The 19,723-nt window shown below is 37.8% G+C and overlaps 2 protein-coding genes across 2 annotated transcripts; both read right to left on the reverse strand.

Annotated features, from left to right (window-relative positions):
- Positions 1-100: 100 nt before the first annotated feature.
- KLHL41 (kelch like family member 41) lies at positions 101-8,520 on the reverse strand. The gene is made up of 6 exons (XM_054636301.2): positions 6,764-8,520; positions 3,914-4,071; positions 3,715-3,822; positions 2,694-2,879; positions 2,064-2,210; positions 101-1,238 (listed from the first exon to the last, which is right to left on the reverse strand). The coding sequence occupies exons 1-6, from the start codon at positions 8,018-8,020 to the stop codon at positions 1,127-1,129; spliced, it is 1,968 nt and encodes a 655-aa protein (XP_054492276.2). The 5' UTR covers positions 8,021-8,520; the 3' UTR covers positions 101-1,126.
- Positions 8,521-8,662: 142 nt separating this feature from the next.
- On the reverse strand, positions 8,663-19,451 carry BBS5 (Bardet-Biedl syndrome 5). The gene is made up of 12 exons (XM_054636411.2): positions 19,301-19,451; positions 18,088-18,170; positions 17,207-17,272; positions 16,327-16,376; positions 15,672-15,799; positions 14,664-14,799; positions 13,565-13,660; positions 12,996-13,058; positions 12,175-12,309; positions 11,980-12,063; positions 10,201-10,224; positions 8,663-10,086 (listed from the first exon to the last, which is right to left on the reverse strand). Exons 1-12 carry the CDS (start codon positions 19,360-19,362, stop codon positions 9,985-9,987), a joined length of 1,029 nt encoding a protein of 342 aa, XP_054492386.1. The 5' UTR covers positions 19,363-19,451; the 3' UTR covers positions 8,663-9,984.
- Between the last annotated feature and the right edge of the window lie 272 nt (positions 19,452-19,723).

The raw sequence follows: 19,723 nt of genomic DNA on the forward strand, positions 1-19,723 counted from the left end.
TTAGATTTAAATTTATGAAATCCTTTAGACTGATGACAGCCTCTTTATGCAATGGAGAAATCCTTTGAAGAGCTACTTGACAAAAAAATGGTAAGTTCTGAAGAAGAAGAAAACTGAGTGCTTTACTTTGGGCAAAGGCTGTACTAAGAGATCTGTGTCCTGTCAATATGATAGTGATGATGAGCTAATCACTCAAAAAAGATGCCATCAAGTGATACTTTTATAGTTTTAAAAACAAAGTTTAATTGTTAAAAGTTTCAACATCAAAATGCATCAACTCTATAGTAAATGAAAAAGTCCTCTCTGTCACAGGTATTTGCTAAAGATAGCTCTTTTAGGACTTTTTCATTAATGCTTGCTATTGACCTCAGATCTCTGAGAAAACTTCCATAAAATATTTGCTTTGGAAATAAATATAAAAGCATTAAAAAAGTGGAAAATCCTTGTTATCAGAAGTCTAAACACAGTAGATAAAACAGTAGAACTACTAACCTTATAAACTTCTCTCTCTACCCTCTCCTCTGTCTACTAGTATAGCTTTGGCTGAAACTGGCTTTTTTTAGGCCACATAATATTAAGCCACTTTTGTTTAAAACATTCATTTCAATTCCAAGCTAAATTTTTTTTGAGGTCTGGGATGAGAATATTTCCAAGATACCGCTGAAGAGTGAAGGATTTACATACGTTACTAAGAGGGGAAATCTGACCTTACAAACAGCCAGTTAGAATAATATTAGCTACCTATTAGTTGTATTTAACTTAACAATTAATTCATGCACATTGTTTGGAGGACAAGCCACCAATAACTGGATTGTATTGAGTGCAAGGAAGGCTAACTAGTGTTGTTTGCAGTTTCACAGAGTGGAAAATTGAGTTCTTGCCAAAATCTTAATCTAATCAACATTAACTATAACTCTTTAGAAATTTAAACACTGGCAAAAATTCTGTGGTTGTTGGTTAGCTAGAAAGTATCTTAAGAACTGAACAGACAAATGAACTATTTAACAGTTCCCAGTATGATGAGTATGCTGCTATAAAACTGTACAATTTGGGGACATTTTCATGCAACAAAACCAGAAGAGCCTGTCAGAACTCCCTCACCATATCACATCTTCCAGCATTTTGTTTACAGTTTTGATAACTTGAAGAGGTTTAAGCGTGTGGCCAGGCAGGAGGCTCCAGTAGCATATCGGATCTCTTTCAGTATGCCAACCCATTCTTTCTTCTCATCATCATACCTGCATTTTAAAAACAGTTAAAAAATAGCTTCTTTAAATTTGACTTTGATGCTTCAGCACACATACATGAAAAGGAGGATAGTCCACCTGTTGCAAAGGCTTGTAGGGACTGTGTGCTCAAGGGTGCCAAGAAAGGCTGCTTTTGTCCTCTACTCCAGAACAGAAAGATGTTCTTGCACACAAGCTATTCTTTTCCTGGTCCCTAAAGCTTGTTGCTGACCTGTGTCATGCTTTAAAAAAGCTTCCTCCTTAAGCATCCCTTCTGAATTTCTTCAGATTCTTGCATGTAAAGTTGGGGAATTTTCCTTCCTACTGCCAACTAAAGCTTCTGAATTTACATAGGCAGCTAAGAGTCGCAGCAACTCTTATATGATGTCTCATCACTGCTGCTGTGATTAGCTCAAAAACCCCTAGGAGATAGGGACTTCTCATTCTCTTGGAACATTACTCATTTGACCATCAACACATCAGTATGTACAGGCCTCTGTATATACGTGCTTTTCTGCATCACAGTGCCACAGAAGAATGTTTTTATTGGCAAGGCTAAAAATGCCAAGAGATGGCAATTTACTCTTCTAAAGAAGCTGAAGATTGTGATTTGGACTGGTCAAATCATTAGTAGGTGGAAGTAGTCATTAGATCCGGGTCTCATGTTTATTTGTTACTTTCTGACAAACTTTTTTATCTGTCAACAAATGCTTTACAGCCTGTGCTATGGATCATATTCAGAGTCAAACAGAAAAATAGCGTTAGCCTCCAGTGTCTACAAACCTCAATTTCAGATAAGACCTTTGACCAGGAAAGAGTGACTAAAAGGAAACTTACTTCCATATGTCAGTGACTTCACTAGGTGCAAATTCTTTAGATTCAAGCTGAATCATTGCAAAGCCTCCAATAGCATACAAAGCTCCACTTAAAGTGACTAAACTAATGGAACTTCTCTCTTGGGGAAATTCAGGCATTATCTCCCATCTAAGGATCAAAAGAAAAAGTCAAGTTAAACACATAAGAAATATTGTAAACTGAATGCACTAAAACACTTCTCTGAGCAACAAATTCAGGTACCAAGACCATGGTTTAATAAAATGAAAAAATTCTGAGATCTATCAGCAGTATGTTCCAGTGTCTCCATCCCCTCAGGGACTTCTGCAGCTCTTAAATTACACAATTACATTGTTAAGACATCTCAGGGACAACTTCTTACAGATTCCCTGATTCAGTAATATGCTTCATACAAAATGGCATTAGCATAATAATTGGAGTGTGTGCAGGTGCAGGGAAACATCTACAGACCTGCTCTGTAAACTGCTGCTGTTGCTGCTGAACATGTGACTGCAGACCAAATGTCTCAGTGCGAGTATAGGTACCTGAACAGCTTTGAGACTCTTACCTCAGGGCTCCTAAAAGCATAGATGATAAAACACTTGATTAAAGTAGCTTGAATATTGCACTCACTTATTGGTGGTCAGATCAAAAGCTTCAACAGATGCAGTAAGGCCTTCCTCAGTGACACCACCTGCAATGACGATCTTGCCCTTATGGATGGCTGTTCCAAACATCGAGCGAGGCACTTTCATTGGAGCCAGGTCTCTCCAGTCTCCTTTCTTGGGATTGTACACAAATAACCTATTAGTGCATTTCCTGGGGAGCAAAAAGAAAATTGGTGATCATTTCTAATGAACTTTTGACTTGTTGCAAGTAGATCTAATTGAGGTAGACTGTATAGGTTTATCTATACCACCTCTTTCTTATCCTGGAGAATCCTTTATTGTATCTAATCTGAGAATCCTTGCAATGTCTACAAAGCATTACTCACATCCATAGGACTAAATCAGATGTGGTTTACATTACACAAGGCTGCCATTTCACTGTACTTTTGAGGAGAAAGACAACGTCCTTTCCCAGCATATTGTATTCAGATGGATTTGTGGAGGAATATAGCAAAGGTTATGTAAAGGAAAGTTTATGATGAAGTTTTGGCTGATATTACAAACTTTTATCTTAAATATCTCCTATAAAACACTTAAAAATTACCACCCCCTGTTCAGTGTGAGTGAAAACTTTTATTTTCCTAATGTCATACCCAATAAAGTATAACAGGTATCACAGGCAAGAAAATTGGAAAAACAGACTGTAAATCCAGGGCACCTAGGTATTTCTATCTGAAAGGAAAGAGTATTTTCAGTGAAGGTCCTCATAGCTATCTATTATTAATTTGTCTGCAGTGTAAGTAAAATTTGCCTTGGAAATAAGTATGGTTATTAAAATAGCAAGTTGGATTACAATTTATATGTAATTTACCTTATCACCAAAAAATAGATCCTTCATACCATAATGTGTTCCCCTCTGCCAGACTATTAGCAACCTTATATCAGAGATGCAGCAAAGGGAAAACCTAATTTCTGAGTGTGAGACATATTATTTATTAAGGACCAAGAAGATAATGTTATTGTCATAAAAAGACTTAGAAACTCACTTATCATCAGTTTTTCCACCAAGACAATATATCAGTCCATTGTTTGAGATAGTTGCATGGCCATATACTTTGATGGGCAGTTTTTTGATCTCACCCCATTTCATTGCCCTGGAACAAGAAGATCACTGTTAGGTTTTTTCAACTAACAATGGGCCATCTACATATGTCCTCAGAGGGCATAAATAAATTTGGAACATACACAGGGTCATAGCACAATACTGAATCTAGCGACTCCTCGGTGCGAAGGTCCTTGCCTGCTATGACATAGATCTTGTTGTCTGACTCTCCCAGCCCGAAGAGACACCTGGCTGATGGCAGGGGAGGAAGGGCAACCCACTCACCAGCAATGCTATCCAGCTGAAAGAGCATCAGAACAGCAAGGGTTAGGAAAGGCCAAGAGTGAAAAATCCACACAATGAATACTATTCCACAGAATTTATCTATTGGCACTCAGTGTCCCTCACCAGCAAATCTGCTTATCTGAACAACCTGCCCTTCCCTCAGTGCAGCTAATGAATGATGTCTTCTACCCACCCATGCTTATTTGTGCTGAGATCTAGCAGAGTCAATGCCATACAACTCTCTTTGTGTCTGCTCACCCTCAGTGTTTCCTTGTCTCCTTATTAAGCTCTTCTTCCTTACACAAAGGTCCCTCACTCTCGGTTCCCTATCATGTTGGAGAGAACCGGTGGTTCTTCTTCCTGCCCGAGGGAGCAGCCACTCCTGCAGTTGCACACCTGTGTGTTTAGCTGGTGTGCTCATCGCTACAGTGAGGTGCCAGACATGCTTACACAGTTCTTACTGATCAGGAAACATCACATGGCAAAGGGCACAGATGTTTCTTTTGCAATCCCTAGGGCAACAGATGTGTGTTTCATCACAAATACCTTCAAAAGTTCATGAGATCACTGAAGACACAAAACCCACTCTTAAGCAAAATAGGAACTCACTGCAGCTCCCTCGGCAACAATATTGATGTCATTTCTACTGTAGTACTCTCAGGACTCTCTCAATGAGTTAGCATCCAGTATGCTGAAAACAGCTAAGGAGAAGTAGCAGCAGGAGGACAGATGACAAAATAAACCAGGATTTTCCTAGAATAAGTACCTGTGGTACTTATTTTTTGTTTTGATCTGAGAATTTGTGATTGAACCTGAATTACCTCTAACATTGAAAAAGAACTATTTTCTCAGACCTACTGCATATAGATTTGCTGGAATTAGTATAGGAAAGGAGGGTAAGAAGTTTGTGTGGGTGTAAAGGCATTTGATAGAAAGTAAAACAAAGTTCAGTCAAAATAAAGTTCAGAATTTAGCTTGGTGACATTCTTCTTCCAGGAGTACGTTCCACAGTCAAGGTTTCCATGCTAAGTGCATCTCCCAAATTTGACAGACCACCCCTGTTGGAGAGAAAGTTTTATTGCAACAGTGAAATATATATTGTGGACATGGATTTCCCCAGTAGCTGGATCTGGCTAGGGCAATGAGAAGATCACAGAGATCACAGCTTACTTCCCAAGTCTTCAAGATGACATATTTACTGCTGATAGGGCATCAACTTGTCATGCATTTTCAAGCCAGTGGCAGCCTTGTTTTCTCCCAGGTTGCAAGCTGCCAAATGCAATGCTTCACTGGTAGAAAAAGGAAGATCAGCAAGTGAGAATTGGTTTGGCACTGCATTAATATTTTGGAGAGAACAACAGCCACATGGGTAATGCAGATAAGTATTGTAACTTTAGGGAACAGCAGCAGTAAGCAAGCTTAAAGATGACAAGCAAACAAACATGACTTCAGGAAATGGATGTTGACATTTAAAGTAGAATTTTGAAAACTTCATCTATTTTTAGGATCAGTCTTGAGGTTTCGTTTCTCAGAGGCCCCTTTCTAGTAGCCTGAGACTTAATCAGTTCTGGACTAAATACACATTACTACATCAATGTGTTATTTCTATTGGAAGAATATTTTTGTAACAAGTTTTTCACTTCAGTGATTAGTGTTTTACACCTACATAAGGAAATGAAACAGTGTTAGTCCCTCCCCCTCAAACTAAGACTTCCCTCTCATTGATGTAACAAGTGTCTGAAACCAAGTCTTTTATTGTGTGTGAAATGAGTGAGCAATATTCCTTTAAACAATATTTGCATTTTTTAATATCTGAAGGCTTCAAAATTTTATCACTGTTTATAACTGTGCTTTATTTCATATTTAAACAGGACTTACTTTTACTCTTTTAGGCCAGTATGCCTAAAGAGAGGACGTGGCCAGCAGCATATTGCATAATTCAGCACAAAATAGTTTAAATATACACCAAAGCATGTAGCTAAAAACACAACAGACTTAGTTTATGGTATAAGCATGACAAACTGCATTTTTGCTAATTTTCCTGAAATATATTGTGGAGTTACAGTTAGCACTAATCAGCCTTGTATTATACAGATTTACGAAGATATACAATTACACTCAGTTGAAACATGGTATTTAGTGTACTGACACTGACAGTTTGCCAAGGAAAAAACCTTCTGCCTCTAAATTACCTATTTATATGGCCCTTAGGCTTTCAAACGTAGATATGACAAAAGGACTTCTGCAATTTTAGTAGCAGAAATTGCACTTAAAATACACACATTACTGATGTCATGAAAGTATTTTAGATGCAAAAAATAAAGATGTCTCATCAGATCTAAACCAGCTAAAGCACTCCAACTTTCATCAGAGTTAACAAAAATACACAAAAAGTATTTTACAAAAATATTATTAGACCTAAATTTAGACATCTGCACCATAAAAAATCCAGGCCTTAATGAAAAGCAGAGCCTAGACAGAATATACTAATCTTTTTAATATTTTCTGAGATGTCACCAGCAGTTAATCTTGAAAAAGAAGATGCAAGGCCCTCAGTTTCATTTCTGTCTCTGAGACAAAAATAACTCTCTCAAGATACTTCTCTCCATCACCATACAAAGACACTAGACAACCCACTTGCAGACAGAACACTCTTCAGTAACCCTCATAAGCACCTATTATTATACCAACAAATATAAAGTTTGTACCTGGAAGAAGTATGACTGGAAAGGCTGATCCTTGTTCTCCTCTTCCACATAGAGTCCTCCAACAATATAGACCTGATTTTGTTTGGTGACTATACTGGAATGATTTCTGGGAATCTGTTCTGCGAGGGCTGCTAGGTAGCATTCATTTTCAAGAGGATCATAAGCTACTGCAGCAGTGTCATTAACCAGAAGAATCAGGTCTTTGACAAACATGCCATGCCTGGGAAGGTCATTTAGGTAGCCAGGCAGTAAATCTTCATCTCCTACATCACCATTCACCTCCCCTTTGGCTGACTTTTCTGTGCTTTTGCTAGAGTCGGGCAGTTTTCCAGCAAAAGCATCCTTAATAATCTTAACTTTTTTCTGAAGGTCTGAGTTGCTTTTAATTATATCATCCTTCTCAACCTGTTCTTTGAAATATTTTTCTGGCATTAGACGAAAACGTATGCAGTCAAAAATTTCCCCCAGGCTCTTTACTCTGTTCTCCTTGTCTGTTCGGACCCATCTCATTACTGCTTCAAATACCAGTTCTTCCTTCTCTACGTTTAAACTGTCAGGTGAAATAACTGAGATAAGTTCATGAGGGGCAAGCTGCATGAAGTCCTCTTCTTTGCAGATCTGCACAAAATGATCTGAAACAAAATCACGGGCAGAAAATGCAAGTCTCGGGCAGTCAAGCAGAACACCTAACCGAAGTATGGCCAGACAGTTACCAACAGCAAGCCTCTTCTGAAGGTAGGAGACACACACAGTGAATACAGAAGGGATCTGAAAGCGGCTGGCCAAAGCAAAAATATCTTGCACATTAGAATCATTGAGATCAATACTTGCTGAATAAAGGTATTTGACAATCATATCCAGGATGTTGGGGTCAACATTATCTAGAACTACTTCCTTCTTTTTCTCTTCATTTTGCTCAGATAAGAAATACTCACGAAAATAAGGGCTACATGCCGACAGAATCAGTCTGTGGCAGGGCAGGCTTCTGTCACCAGCTTTTAGAGAGCAATCTACAAACTTTTTCTCTTCAAGGAGTTCCTTGAGGCCATCCTGAAGGAGGGTGGATTGGTAAAGTCTGAGCTCTTCAGTGAGTTCCCTTTGGGAATCCATTTCGCAAACACTTGGGAAAGGGGAGGGAGTAGAAAGCTTTAGCTGTTGTCTGCCCAAGGGTTTGTCTGTAAAAAAGGCAGACCAATGTGCTTTTTGCCCTGCTTGAAGCCTCTGCAATTTAATCTCACTGGCTAAATATAGGTACATACTCTTACAGGTCGGAATTTGGGATGGACGGTTTGGAAAAACAGAGTTGCTCTTGCAGCTGTCAAAGACTGAAAGAAGCAACTGTTGCTCTTAGTCACTATGGTCAGGTTTTGCCATCATTCTCCACATTGAATCAGTAAGATTATGTGCAATGTAATAAATTATTTGACGTGAGTAAGGACAGCAGAATCTGATCCTCAGTGAGACAGCTATGAGCAAGATTGTACAGATATATGTTACTAAATATTCTGAAATAGAAAGATTATTAATCGAGTAGTCAGTTTTAACTACTGCTCACTTTTTCAGAGTTGCTTAATACAGCTCATTGCTGCAGTCATAAAGATACTAAAAAACTCTAAAACTTTGTATTGATCGCTCTTGTTTTAAGATAATTTTTATACACAACCATATCACATATACAATTTCTTCAGATATTCAGGTTTCAAAATTTTGGGCTGCTTCTCAATATCCATTTGGTTTTAAACCAAACACTACTGTTTAGACATAAAATATGTGTTATTTCAGGTAAAGTTTTGCTTTCCAAAATAATTCAAATTGAAATCTCCACCCATATGGTAAAATGTTCTTTGAATGTAATGGAAACAGGATCAAAATACAAAATACAACTACTTGAATGCAAGATTTACAACAATATATAATAATATCAAAGTTTATTGAAGTAATGACTGTAATTTTCAATATAGGTTGTATTTCATTAAAGTATATACTTTGAAAGATTTTCTACAAACACCAGTATTACATTCGCACCACAGCTACTTTAACAGTCAGCTGCTGAAACAACAGCTGAGAGGACAGCTCATTTGACTTTTTCCATTTATAGAAAACAGCACAGAGGTTTTATCTCACTAGAAAACGTAACAGCTGTGTCTTCCTTTAAACAATAAATGACTCATTAACACATAACATCATAAAAGGTCTAATGACTCACAGAAGCTATTTGCATGTGCCCTGTTTTCTAGATCATTGCTTCAAAAAGTGCTCTGGCAAAAACAAACAAACAAACAAACAACAACTCTATGAGGATATCTGGATTACAATTAAAACTTGGAATAATACATGCTGAACATTTAGCAAAATTATGAAATATGAAAGCTATTATTTGGAACAGGATTGCTTTTGCTTAAAGCTATCAATAACACAGCCAATATGCCTACATACAAAATGTTCCCTGTATGATGGTATTTCTGTGTTGCATATCATTAAACAAGTTATGGAAATGTAATTCAAACAATCATTATGGGAAAGTACATCACTCTATATAAATACATGAATACTTGAAATTGAGCATCAAACTGCATACCTCACACTGCCCTGTCTCAAGCAGTGGTCTCCATGTTCAGAAAAAGAGGAGGCTCCTTTTTCTGACATAGTGCTGTGTCAAATAGCAAGCAGTGCCTGGTCCTGGCAGCCAAAGGGCAATACATAAACAAAGAAGCCATGAAGTTATAAAAAAATGGTGGCTACCCGCCATGAAATGGTGTCTGAAACACCATGGCCGAATTTGCACTGTCAGGGGAGGGAGACAGAGGGCAATCCTGAAAACAGCGGAGCTTACAAGTGTGTCAATGGCGCTGCCACGCCATTTGTAGGGGGTGTGGAGGGACCCCCAGGTGCTCCCAGTCTAACAGACAGAGGGAATGGTCCCTACAGCGGGGACCGAGCGGCCTGCAGGGGGCAGCGCTTCCCGCAGCAGCCTCAGAGGGGCTCTCCTCCCACTGCTTACACAGGCAACACAGGAAATGCACCGCTTAAGCGTACAAGGTTTTTGAGTAACCTTTCTTTTATGACATAGCCTGAGGACTTATTATATAATATTTGCCTGCTCTTTAGCTTTGGCATGTTCTTTCTCTACTACTCCGATATTTCTAAATTATCTTCTACAGATCTAAATCCAGCGAGAACAGCGTTTTTCCCTGCTTAAGAAACAAACATGCCAATCTAAATCAGGTCATTACTTCCCAGAGTCCCTGGAGTGTGAATCCATCCTTTAGCTTCTCTATTGCAAGTCCCAGTTCTTCTGAAAACACAGGCTCCCGATCATGTTGCTTTTTGAATACATGACATATAAGAGAAAATAAAATAAAGCAGAAGGCACTTTTTAATTTCATTATCCCATTTTATCAACAGGAATTTGATAGTATGAAAAAGTATCTCCTTACCTTGTTTTCATCAGCAAAATAAGCCTGCAAAGGAAAACAAAAGAGAACTGTGAAAACAAGAGTCCAAAAACCACATCTGCTAACAATTCCTTGGGGTCAAAACTGTATTGAGTAGGTCTTCCACAAGAATGCAGTCTACATGGGTTTTACTTCTATGTTAAAATAATTTACAGAAGGGTTCTAACAGGATTTTCTGTTTTGGATTATAGGTTAGATACCACTGGATTATGGTATTTTTCATTAAATACCAACCTTTGAAATTTCCATCATAATAAAGAAAGACTTTTTAAATGGCAACATTTTTGTATTACATTTGTTACACTGACAAACACTTTATAGGGAATATTAATATGAAGACAAACTGACAGCATCCTGGTATTTTTTTGCCTCATGTGCAGCAGCTTTTACTATTCAACATCAAAAACTAGCTTAAAATGTAGAATATCAAAATTCAGTTGACATCATACTCAATCTAAGAAAAGAACATAGAGTGATAGAACAACTCCATAAACAGAGACGTGGGAAAGAGATACCATCTTTCCTATTCTGTGTGGGTGGAAATTAAGGCTCAAACTTTTAGGGATATCAGATCTCCAAAAATATCCACACTCTAGAAATCTCTGGACCAGCAGGTTCTAGATGTTATTTCCAAAAATGAGCCCAGTCTTGCTTCAGCTGCCCCTGTGGACTGGTGAGGGGCAGCAAAGAAAGCATTTTCCTGCGGCATCAAGTATTGTGGAATATTGGTGTGTAGCTGCTCCTTGGGTCCTGGGCAACCTGAGTCTCTCCAGCAACAAACTTCTAACCATTTTCAGCTTCCAGTTTTTGTTTGAGAATATACAAAGCACAGTTATTTAGTTCAGGTGATAAAGGCACCAACAAAGCAAACAGATCTCCATTTAAGGAGAAGGTATGTCTTCAACTGTGCTGAAGATTAAATAAAAATGTGCAAAAATGAAAAGAAATAAGCCAAAAAGCTAGGAAAGAGGGAAAGGAAAAAACAAGAGCTTATCTGTGTTAGTAAGAGGCTGCAAAATTAAAAGGAGTGGAAATAACACTCATGCTAGGCCTGTTAATTTATCTAATTTCAGAGATTGGTCAATACATCAAGGCTAACACTTGAAAACATGTGCCATCTACCCTTGCAGTCAATCATGGAACCAAGTGTTACTGGGTTGCACTTCAAGTTTGGAAATTTGTTGAAAGAAGGTCAATTAAGCAACCTAATGCATTTTAAAGTAAATTTTCCCAAAATACTGGGAGACATAATAATGTAAAATTATTGCTGCCTTTCTAAAAATATTCCAAGTTTGAATCTTTGATAAATGTTGAGCATATAGATATCACCATCTATTAGTCTGCTTTAAGAGAAGATGAATTATTGTTTCAATATAATGTATCTGATTATATTGTACTGCTGATTTTCAGGCCATTCCCAATTTTAATGTGTTGAGGAACTACATACAAAAATTCTTCTAAATATCTACTAATATTTCTTTTGAATAATATTTGAATTATAGTTTGTTCTTAAAGAACAAACTATTATTCAAATATTATTCATATTAAGAATATATTTAAAGAATTAATTAAGAATTCATATACAGAATAAATTCCTGTAATAATCAGGATGTTTAATAAAAGGCATGTAGATGTGTTTTAAATATAGAAAGTACAGTTGCAGCTTATCTTTAACAGAGGATTACAGCTGTACATTGCTTAAATCTGAATAACCAAACAAGAAAGATTCTATTTTTCTGGTTTTTTTGTGGAGCCCCTTACCACAAAAGCATCTGTATGTTCATCAGCTTCTATTTCCACATCATCTGGAACCTGCTCCACTGTTAGATCTTCAAGGGGTTGGGGCTGCAAATTGTAACATTGTAGTAAGTAAATTCACATATCTAATATATTTAATATATTTTTATTATTGTTAACACAGTATTGTATCTAATTTAAAATAAATAAATGGAGTACCTTTTCTTCCATCTCATAATCCACTCCAAATATAGGATTAGCTGAATAAACTTTGTGAAGCGAATTAATTTCTTTCACTGCCTCCTGTAGTTTCTCTACAGGGTCTATTTTAAAACCAAGTACATATCCTCCACTCTATATAACAGAGAAAAAAGACAACATCTGTTATTAGTCTTACTTTTTAAACACTTTTTTCTCCTTGATAGTGATTTCCAGTTAAATGATAGCAATTTTCAGCTTGCTGAGAAAACTTGAATCACGGGTGAAATAAAACAATGACAATGCTTCTCTATGAGGAAGATAAACTTTTAACCATTAGCCTGTTATATAAAAGGGGAACAAACTCCTTATACAGAAAACCACAAGCAAACAAGGGTGAGACAAATTCAGAAGTGATATTAATGATTTATGCCCAGCTATTCAGCAAATGCTGAGTCTCTTAGGTCTTGATGCTGTAATTAAAGAAGCTTTCAGATACACAGAAATAATGAAAAAGATTTAAAAGAGTGGTCTTAATTAACTACAGAATTAATTAGATCCCAAAGATAATCTGTCAGAAGACAGAGTATTTGACAGTTATAAGCTAGTCATGCTGGCCTATGGTTGCTTTGCTTAGAGAAACTGTAACTCCCAATAGCCATATTGACCAAAACATACACTTAAAGCAGTGCAGAGAACTCTCTTAGTTTTCAAAAGGCCACACAGAAGAAATGCTCTATGTAACTTAAAAGTAGACCCATGACATCTCAAAATTAGAGAAATATTGTATATATGTATAATAAAAATGTAATCAATAGAAAAAGACTATTAAAGCTTCTTACCTGCTGAGAACTCTCTATCACAAGAGCCAAGCCAAACTTTGAGTCTCTCATTTTTATGGAACGCTAATGATAAAGAGGTATAACGCTGTTAAAAACTTTGTAATTACTGGGTAAAAATCTCATTTCAGTTTCTTTTTTACAGTGTAATAATTACAATTATTGGCTCTGGAAGCTTGGCTACCAGCATTCCCTCCCATTTACCATTACAAATCTGAACCCCTGAAACCTCAGGGAAAAGTGTTTTATTAGAAATGGTAACAGTGGTAACAGTAAATTTCTGAACATCAGGTTCACAGGTCATGAATCCCAGTGTATGTAGGTGGCATGAAGCATCAGAGTAAATATTAAAAAGTTTGAAATACAAGCCATTTTCAACACCTGTATCTGCCCAGGAAATCCTCCAACTAATCTGGACAGAAAAGAAAATATACCCTGTGGTTGATGCTGGAAAAACTAAGTTCCTCTCTGAATGAGAGATATGAAATAAAATTTTGGTAACCTGGGAGTTTTAACCAAAGACTTGAACATGTGCTGCTTCATTCTGAAAATGGTTGTTGTAAGATACTTACAATTTGTAGATATGGTATGCTGACATTAAAGCTGTCATTCATATTTGCATGCCAAACTATTCTCACATTAGTAATAAAAAATGTTCCCAAATTTCCCTATTAAAGAAAAGTTATGTTAGAATTGCTTTAAGGACAGAGCTTTTTTTCCCAAACACGATGATTACTGCTACCCATTTACATATAAGCAAGATACAGCTTCATATTTTATTCAGTAAAAGCCTGATTCTTCCCTACCAAACCCAGTTGAAATGTTTCTATTGATTGCAAGGAAGCAGGATCCTATCTTTAAAAGCTATGTGAATCTGAGTAATGAAAATAGCTGTGAGCACCTACTACTGCAGCAAAGCTGGATCAAGTCACAGCCCAGCCAACCTCATGGGAATACATGAAGCATCTGAGTGTTATTAACTGTACAGATCTGGAATTGGCAGAAAGCGTAAGTATAAAGGCATGTGGGTTAAACTTAGGTAATTGAGGAGATGTGTGCCAAGGGAATGTAGAGGAAAGAACTTTTTAGCTTGTCAGAGTGGATCATATTTCTATTCTGGACTAAAATTGCACTGACAGAAATATCAGCTCCTGTTTTGTTTCACTGCTCCGGGAAATGCTTGCAACTAGTGCCTTGTAAAATAATAAATGCTTTCTATTTTTATCTTAAAGTTTTTCGTTTTTTTAAGACACAGAATCCCTGCCAGTATTTTCAATTTTCATTAATCAAAAGACAATAGACAATATAATCTTACTACTGTTTAGTCAAAGCTGCATGTAAATATACAAATGTTCAGCAGAGCACTTCAGAAACATGATTTTCTTTCAGTATCATACAGAGCTTTAGACTCCTAAATATATTTTTTTAACAAAAATTGTATATCTAGTTCCTTGCATAGTAGCCAGGTCATGCAGACTTCAGATTACCAAAAGGAGATTTTGTTGTAGTGAGTAGCAAATATATGGGATCAGTTTCTCTGCAGGCATCAGCTCATGAACAGCATTAGGGTAATTCCTTGGAGGTTACAAAACTACAGGAGTACAATTGCTAGATGAAAGCTGAAACATTTTCACTTTTCTGTAGTCAACATATTCTGATTCTCTACTATACCTGGTCACTTGATAAATTCCAAACTCCATTGACTTTATCATATATTTGTTCTTGTGGTAACAATCTCAGTTGCTTGTTTTGAATCAATGCACTTCTCAGCTTCAGATCACGATACATTTTGGAAGTTTCATAAGCTCTGCAAAAAATATAAAATATGTATTAGTTCATACATAGTTCTGTTTTTCTACTATCTTTACCTTTTGTTTCAGTACAGATATGAAATGTATATTTTCAGCTTTTTTTATCACCACATTGCACAAAAGTGAGAGTATTATTACAAATTTTTCAACATAATTAAGTATATTCCAGCTTTCCTTAATGAAATTATCTTTAAACTTAAGACAGGTTTTTGACAACTTTTTGATCTCCTATACTGTTCATGTCTATACGTTTTTTTCCTTTTCCCTAAGACAGTCATCACCCAGCCTCTATTACAAAGCATAAGTTCTCTGGGTCCCATGCTACACATAGCATGGACATTAACAATCCTTTATTTTTCAGTGCCAGTTAAATCACACACATCCAATACATATGTCAGTATTCCATAGCTCTTAAATAGACACCCATGGCAATGTATTCTGCAGACATTCATTTAGATGATTTGTCTTTAGATGGGAAGCATATAGTGTTTTGTAGTCAATGAAGAGTTTGGACCAGGATTTAACTCTTCATTTCCTTTACATGGTCTGAAATTACAGGAAATTATTGCAGACACAAATTATAGCTAGAAAATGCTCACTGAATTAGCTCCATCATACTCTTATTTGTTCAGATAGTTTATACAGATGAAGTGTATAAATTGTGATCAATAACTAGCGAAATACACATTAATTTTCATTATGTGCAGCTATCTACTAAAATTTGTGATCACACTCCTCCTTCCTTCCAGAGATTGTTCTCTTTAGGGAAAGTTTTCTGAATGTTGAATATGGACATATATTGTGTCTATCAGCAGTTGTAATCACCCATATTTGAGTCCTTGATCAAACACTGGTTTAAGTACACTACCTGTGCACAGCAATAACTGAAGTGAAGAGTCTGGGACTTCCAGGAACAACATTGGTAAATATGAACTCAAAGCGAGTATTGTTACATTTAGTCAATATATACAGAGCTTCTGTCTGCCCTCGTAATTTCTGTAAGGAAAAAATGAAATTTTACATTTTGGCAATATAGTAGCTTGATTGTACAAATAATAAATAATCTTCAGATGTTGTCTAAGTTATTGTTTTAAACAGTGTTTATGGAGGTGTAATCCTGATTCTACCATTAATCTACTGCTGTGTTCAACTGAACTTATTTTTCTTTTTGATCAACTAGCAGTTCCATCAACAGTAAAACTAATGCAGCCTGCCTGCTCTACATTTGCAGTAATATGACTGAAACTGTATTTTTGGTTCTGTTATCGTATGGTTGCCCAGGAAATCTACATCATCTACCTGCTAGTTCTTAGTGGCAGGTCAAACAAACAGCTTCACAGTTGCATGCAATTCCATTCAGGCTATGTATTTGAGAGCTCTCCACTTTTAAAACAAAACTTTCGTTACTGTTCTTTACTGTTCTTGCAAGTAAACTTTCAGATTACTGTTGATACAGTGCAGCAAACATAAGCAACTAGTTACAACTTCTTTTATTATTTTTAAAAGTATTTTTTGGAACTTACTGAGTTGGCAGTTCTTGTAGTTATATTTATAACGCAGTTGTAACCGACAGCTTAAAAGTCAAGGGATAAAAAAACATTGTTTTGAGAACAAGAAAAATAACAGTCAAAATTACAAAGTATATTACTGAATTTTTTAGTGCAGCTTTGGATGCTATGTGTGAGAATTACACTTTGTGGTTAATACTCTGGGTCCTCATCACAACCCTGAAGACTAATTTAAGCTAGAAAGGATCTGGGAAGGTTCTTTGGTCAAGTGCTCTTCTCAAATCAGGACCAATTCAAGCTGCCCAGTGTACTATCCAATTCAAGAAATATTTTCACAGAAGGGGATTGCACACTGAACACTGGAAATAATTTACGTACAAAGGAATCGCATCCTGCCCCTGTTTAAGCATTTTAAATTAAATATGAGCAAAACTCTCACTGCTTGTACAGTTTTAACTCATACAGTTAAAATGAGAAACTTATCCAGAGTTTACAGTACTAAAACTGGAAAGGCAGGTACTTGTGGGGAATAAATAGAGAAATGCAGAATGTGAATAAGCAGGTGGCAACAGGAGCTACAAGTAAAGCAATGTATGATGAAGCTCAAAAGTTTTTTTTCTAAAAAACCACGTGAATCCCCACATCGGCCAAATGAAAAATATGCCTGAAGAACTGTTCAACTTCTTTTCTGAGAAATTAACATAGAATATTGAGTATTACTATTTTGCCATGAATTATCATCTCAGATCCTATATTATAAAGAGATTCATTAGTAACAGTTCACTGTTTCAGACTTTCCAGAGCAACACAGCAATACTTCAGCATTCTGTACTGAAATCAATACTTTGTGAAGGAACAGCAAGGCACCACAAAGGAAACAGAAGGTAATACTTACAGAGGTTGACTCTGGGCAGGGACAGTGAGCGCCAAATGATCCGCAAATTTGTCACAAGCAGTTTGCCTGGAGATAAAGAGTGTAGCTATTTTTAATCTAAATAAATTCCATTAAATGAAATGTTCTGAAACAACAGGATATTCCTTCCTCTTGATGGGAAAAAGAAGAAAAGCACAGGACACTCCACCAGAAAAATCACTAAACCACTAAACACTTAAATGCTTAAAATGCTAGCAGAGAAAATCCAACAAGGAACAAATTAAACAATTTCTATTATATACCAGCATTCCTCAAAATCAAACCAAGAGCAGTTATTGATTCCAATCCAGATGCTTATAGGAAAAATGTAGACACAATTAATGCAGAACTGCTTTGGTGAGGAGAAGGGGAAGGCAGTGAGTTAACTATCACAGCAGTGTTCATGAAAAACCTCACCCCTTTGCCATATGCAAATTTATTCCATTCTGGACCCTGGAGAGCAGCACATCCAACCCCCTGCAAGGGTCATCTCAGCATGCTGGCAGCTTCAGCCCCTGCCCACTACGTATTCCTTACTTCAGTGAGTTAATTCCTTACTTCAGATTCAGTTAAAAACAGGCTGGGACAAACTAAGCATTAAAGAGGATTACAGCAGAACAGCACCACACTGTTTATAAATGGATTGTTCCTACAAGGCTTTCAATTCTAAGCAAATTCTGAGTCAAGAATCACCTTCCTAAAACTTTAAAAAAAACATTCCAAGGCAGATGTGAGAAATAGGCAGGATCTCTTCTGTGCAACAGAGCACTGATACAGAGTGCAATGAGAACCTGCCACGGCTTTCATAAACCTACATAGGTTAAAGAGTAGAAAGTTTACAATTTCCCTGAGTATGCAGTTACCTCTGTCTCCATTGTTTCCTTTGGTATCTTCAACAGACTCTAAGCAGTCTATAAGGACCTCTCCAGGTCTCATTTTCATTTGTCTAAAAAAAGGAAAAATAATTAATTTAAGGCCATTTTTATTTCCCTGCTTTGCTTTCCTCTGTTTTCTGCTCAGTACATCATGCAATGAAAAATCCACACATGCACACAAATCAACTTTACATATCTGAAATTATTGCTACATTCACAGATGAAAAATATGAATATCTTTATGATTACCTTATAACAGTAAATAAATAAATAATTATGTAGCAAGTGTGACCATGAAAACTATACCCCAAAATAAGGACAAAGTGTGTGGAAATGGAGGGAAAAGCAAAAAAAACCCACTTGCATTCATGTAATTTTTAGGGGACAGAGTTTATTGCCTCTTGATGTAGATTCAGGTCATAAGGAGTGGAGCTAGGCTCAGGAAAGAAGAGATTCCAGCAAAAGAAATATCAGATGCATAAGGATATGTGAAATGCTCTGCTAAATTTTCCACAAAGGGTGTGGTTTGGCTTTTTGTTTGTTTGGCTTTTTTTGTGAGGTCTTCTATTTATTTGTTTGTATTATTATTTTGCTTTATTTAAGTGATCTAACTACTTAATTACATAACAACCAATGCAGTGTGTTTTTTTGCTGTACTTTAGTCGTATTGTCAAAAGCGGCCAAAACTCCCCATGCATGGCATGACAGAAACAAAACGTATTATTAAGACACGACTTTCGTGGAATACTGCCCAGCCGCCGCCCCGTTTGCCAAGCCCTGCTACCCATGAGTGCCACCGTCCCCGCAGGCACACGCCTTCAGCTTGGTTGTACTTAATGCTAGAAAAGCTCAGCTGGGAAAAGTATGCGCCCTTCCCTTCGTTCTCTAGTGTCCAATCTTTCGTTTGGTTTTATTTTCTTTTTATAGACTGGAAAAGGTGCGTAGACCCCACCCAGCAAGCACAGACCGCCCCGTGCCGTCCGGCCTCGCCCGGCCAGGTGAAGCCGCCCTTGCTCCGCCGCCGCCACACCGGGGCGCTCCCGGTACACGCTGGGGCGCTCCCGCCGTGCACCGCGCCCACACCAGTGGTCGGCCTCAGCCGCGGAGGCAGCGCTCAGCCAGCCGCCTGTCGGCGCCGGGCGGGCCCAAGAGCGGCGCTGTGAGGGCAGGGCGGGGCCGGGACACGGACACGGACACTCACTGCGGGGAGATGTCGAAGCGGACATCCCTGTCCTCCCACAGCACGTCCAACACCCCGCTCATGGCCGCCACCCGCCCTGACGAGTCCGCCCGCCGCCCTGGCAACGGCGTGGGGGGGAGGGGGGGGGAAGGTGGGTGGAGTCTCGCTCTCCAGCGGCGGCCGGGATTGGCTGAGGCGCCGCACGCGGGGAGCGCGCGCGCACTCGCGCCCGCCCTGGCTCCTCCCCCGGCTCGGCTGAGGGGCTCAAACGCAAAAGCTGAGGGATACTGGCGTTTTCAGTGGTGCAGCCTGGAGCCCTGGGATTGTGCGGGACTCGGTGTTTCTTTGGTGGTTTTGGGTTTATTTTAAAATTGATGAGATGTGTTATTTTTAATTTGGAATGACTTGAAAACTGTATCCAAATTTTAATTGCAGTGCCCTGCC

Source organism: Agelaius phoeniceus, chromosome 7 (genome assembly GCF_051311805.1).
Source record: "Agelaius phoeniceus isolate bAgePho1 chromosome 7, bAgePho1.hap1, whole genome shotgun sequence".
Lineage (NCBI taxonomy): Eukaryota > Metazoa > Chordata > Aves > Passeriformes > Icteridae > Agelaius > Agelaius phoeniceus.

Coding starts and splice junctions, on each gene's coding strand:
- KLHL41 (XM_054636301.2), bottom strand. CDS start 8,020: ATGTACCTATATTTAGCCAGTGAGATTAAATTGCAGAGGCTTCAAGCA. Junction 4,072..6,763: donor TCCAGTCATACTTCTTCCAG/GTACAAACTTTA, acceptor ATGCTCTTTCAG/CTGGATAGCATTGCTGGTGA. Junction 2,211..2,693: donor TTTGATCTGACCACCAATAA/GTGAGTGCAATA, acceptor TTTGATCCTTAG/ATGGGAGATAATGCCTGAAT.
- BBS5 (XM_054636411.2), bottom strand. CDS start 19,362: ATGAGCGGGGTGTTGGACGTGCTGTGGGAGGACAGGGATGTCCGCTTC. Junction 15,800..16,326: donor CTACAAGAACTGCCAACTCA/GTAAGTTCCAAA, acceptor TTTTCCTTACAG/AAATTACGAGGGCAGACAGA. Junction 13,661..14,663: donor GGAATTTATCAAGTGACCAG/GTATAGTAGAGA, acceptor TTTCTTTAATAG/GGAAATTTGGGAACATTTTT.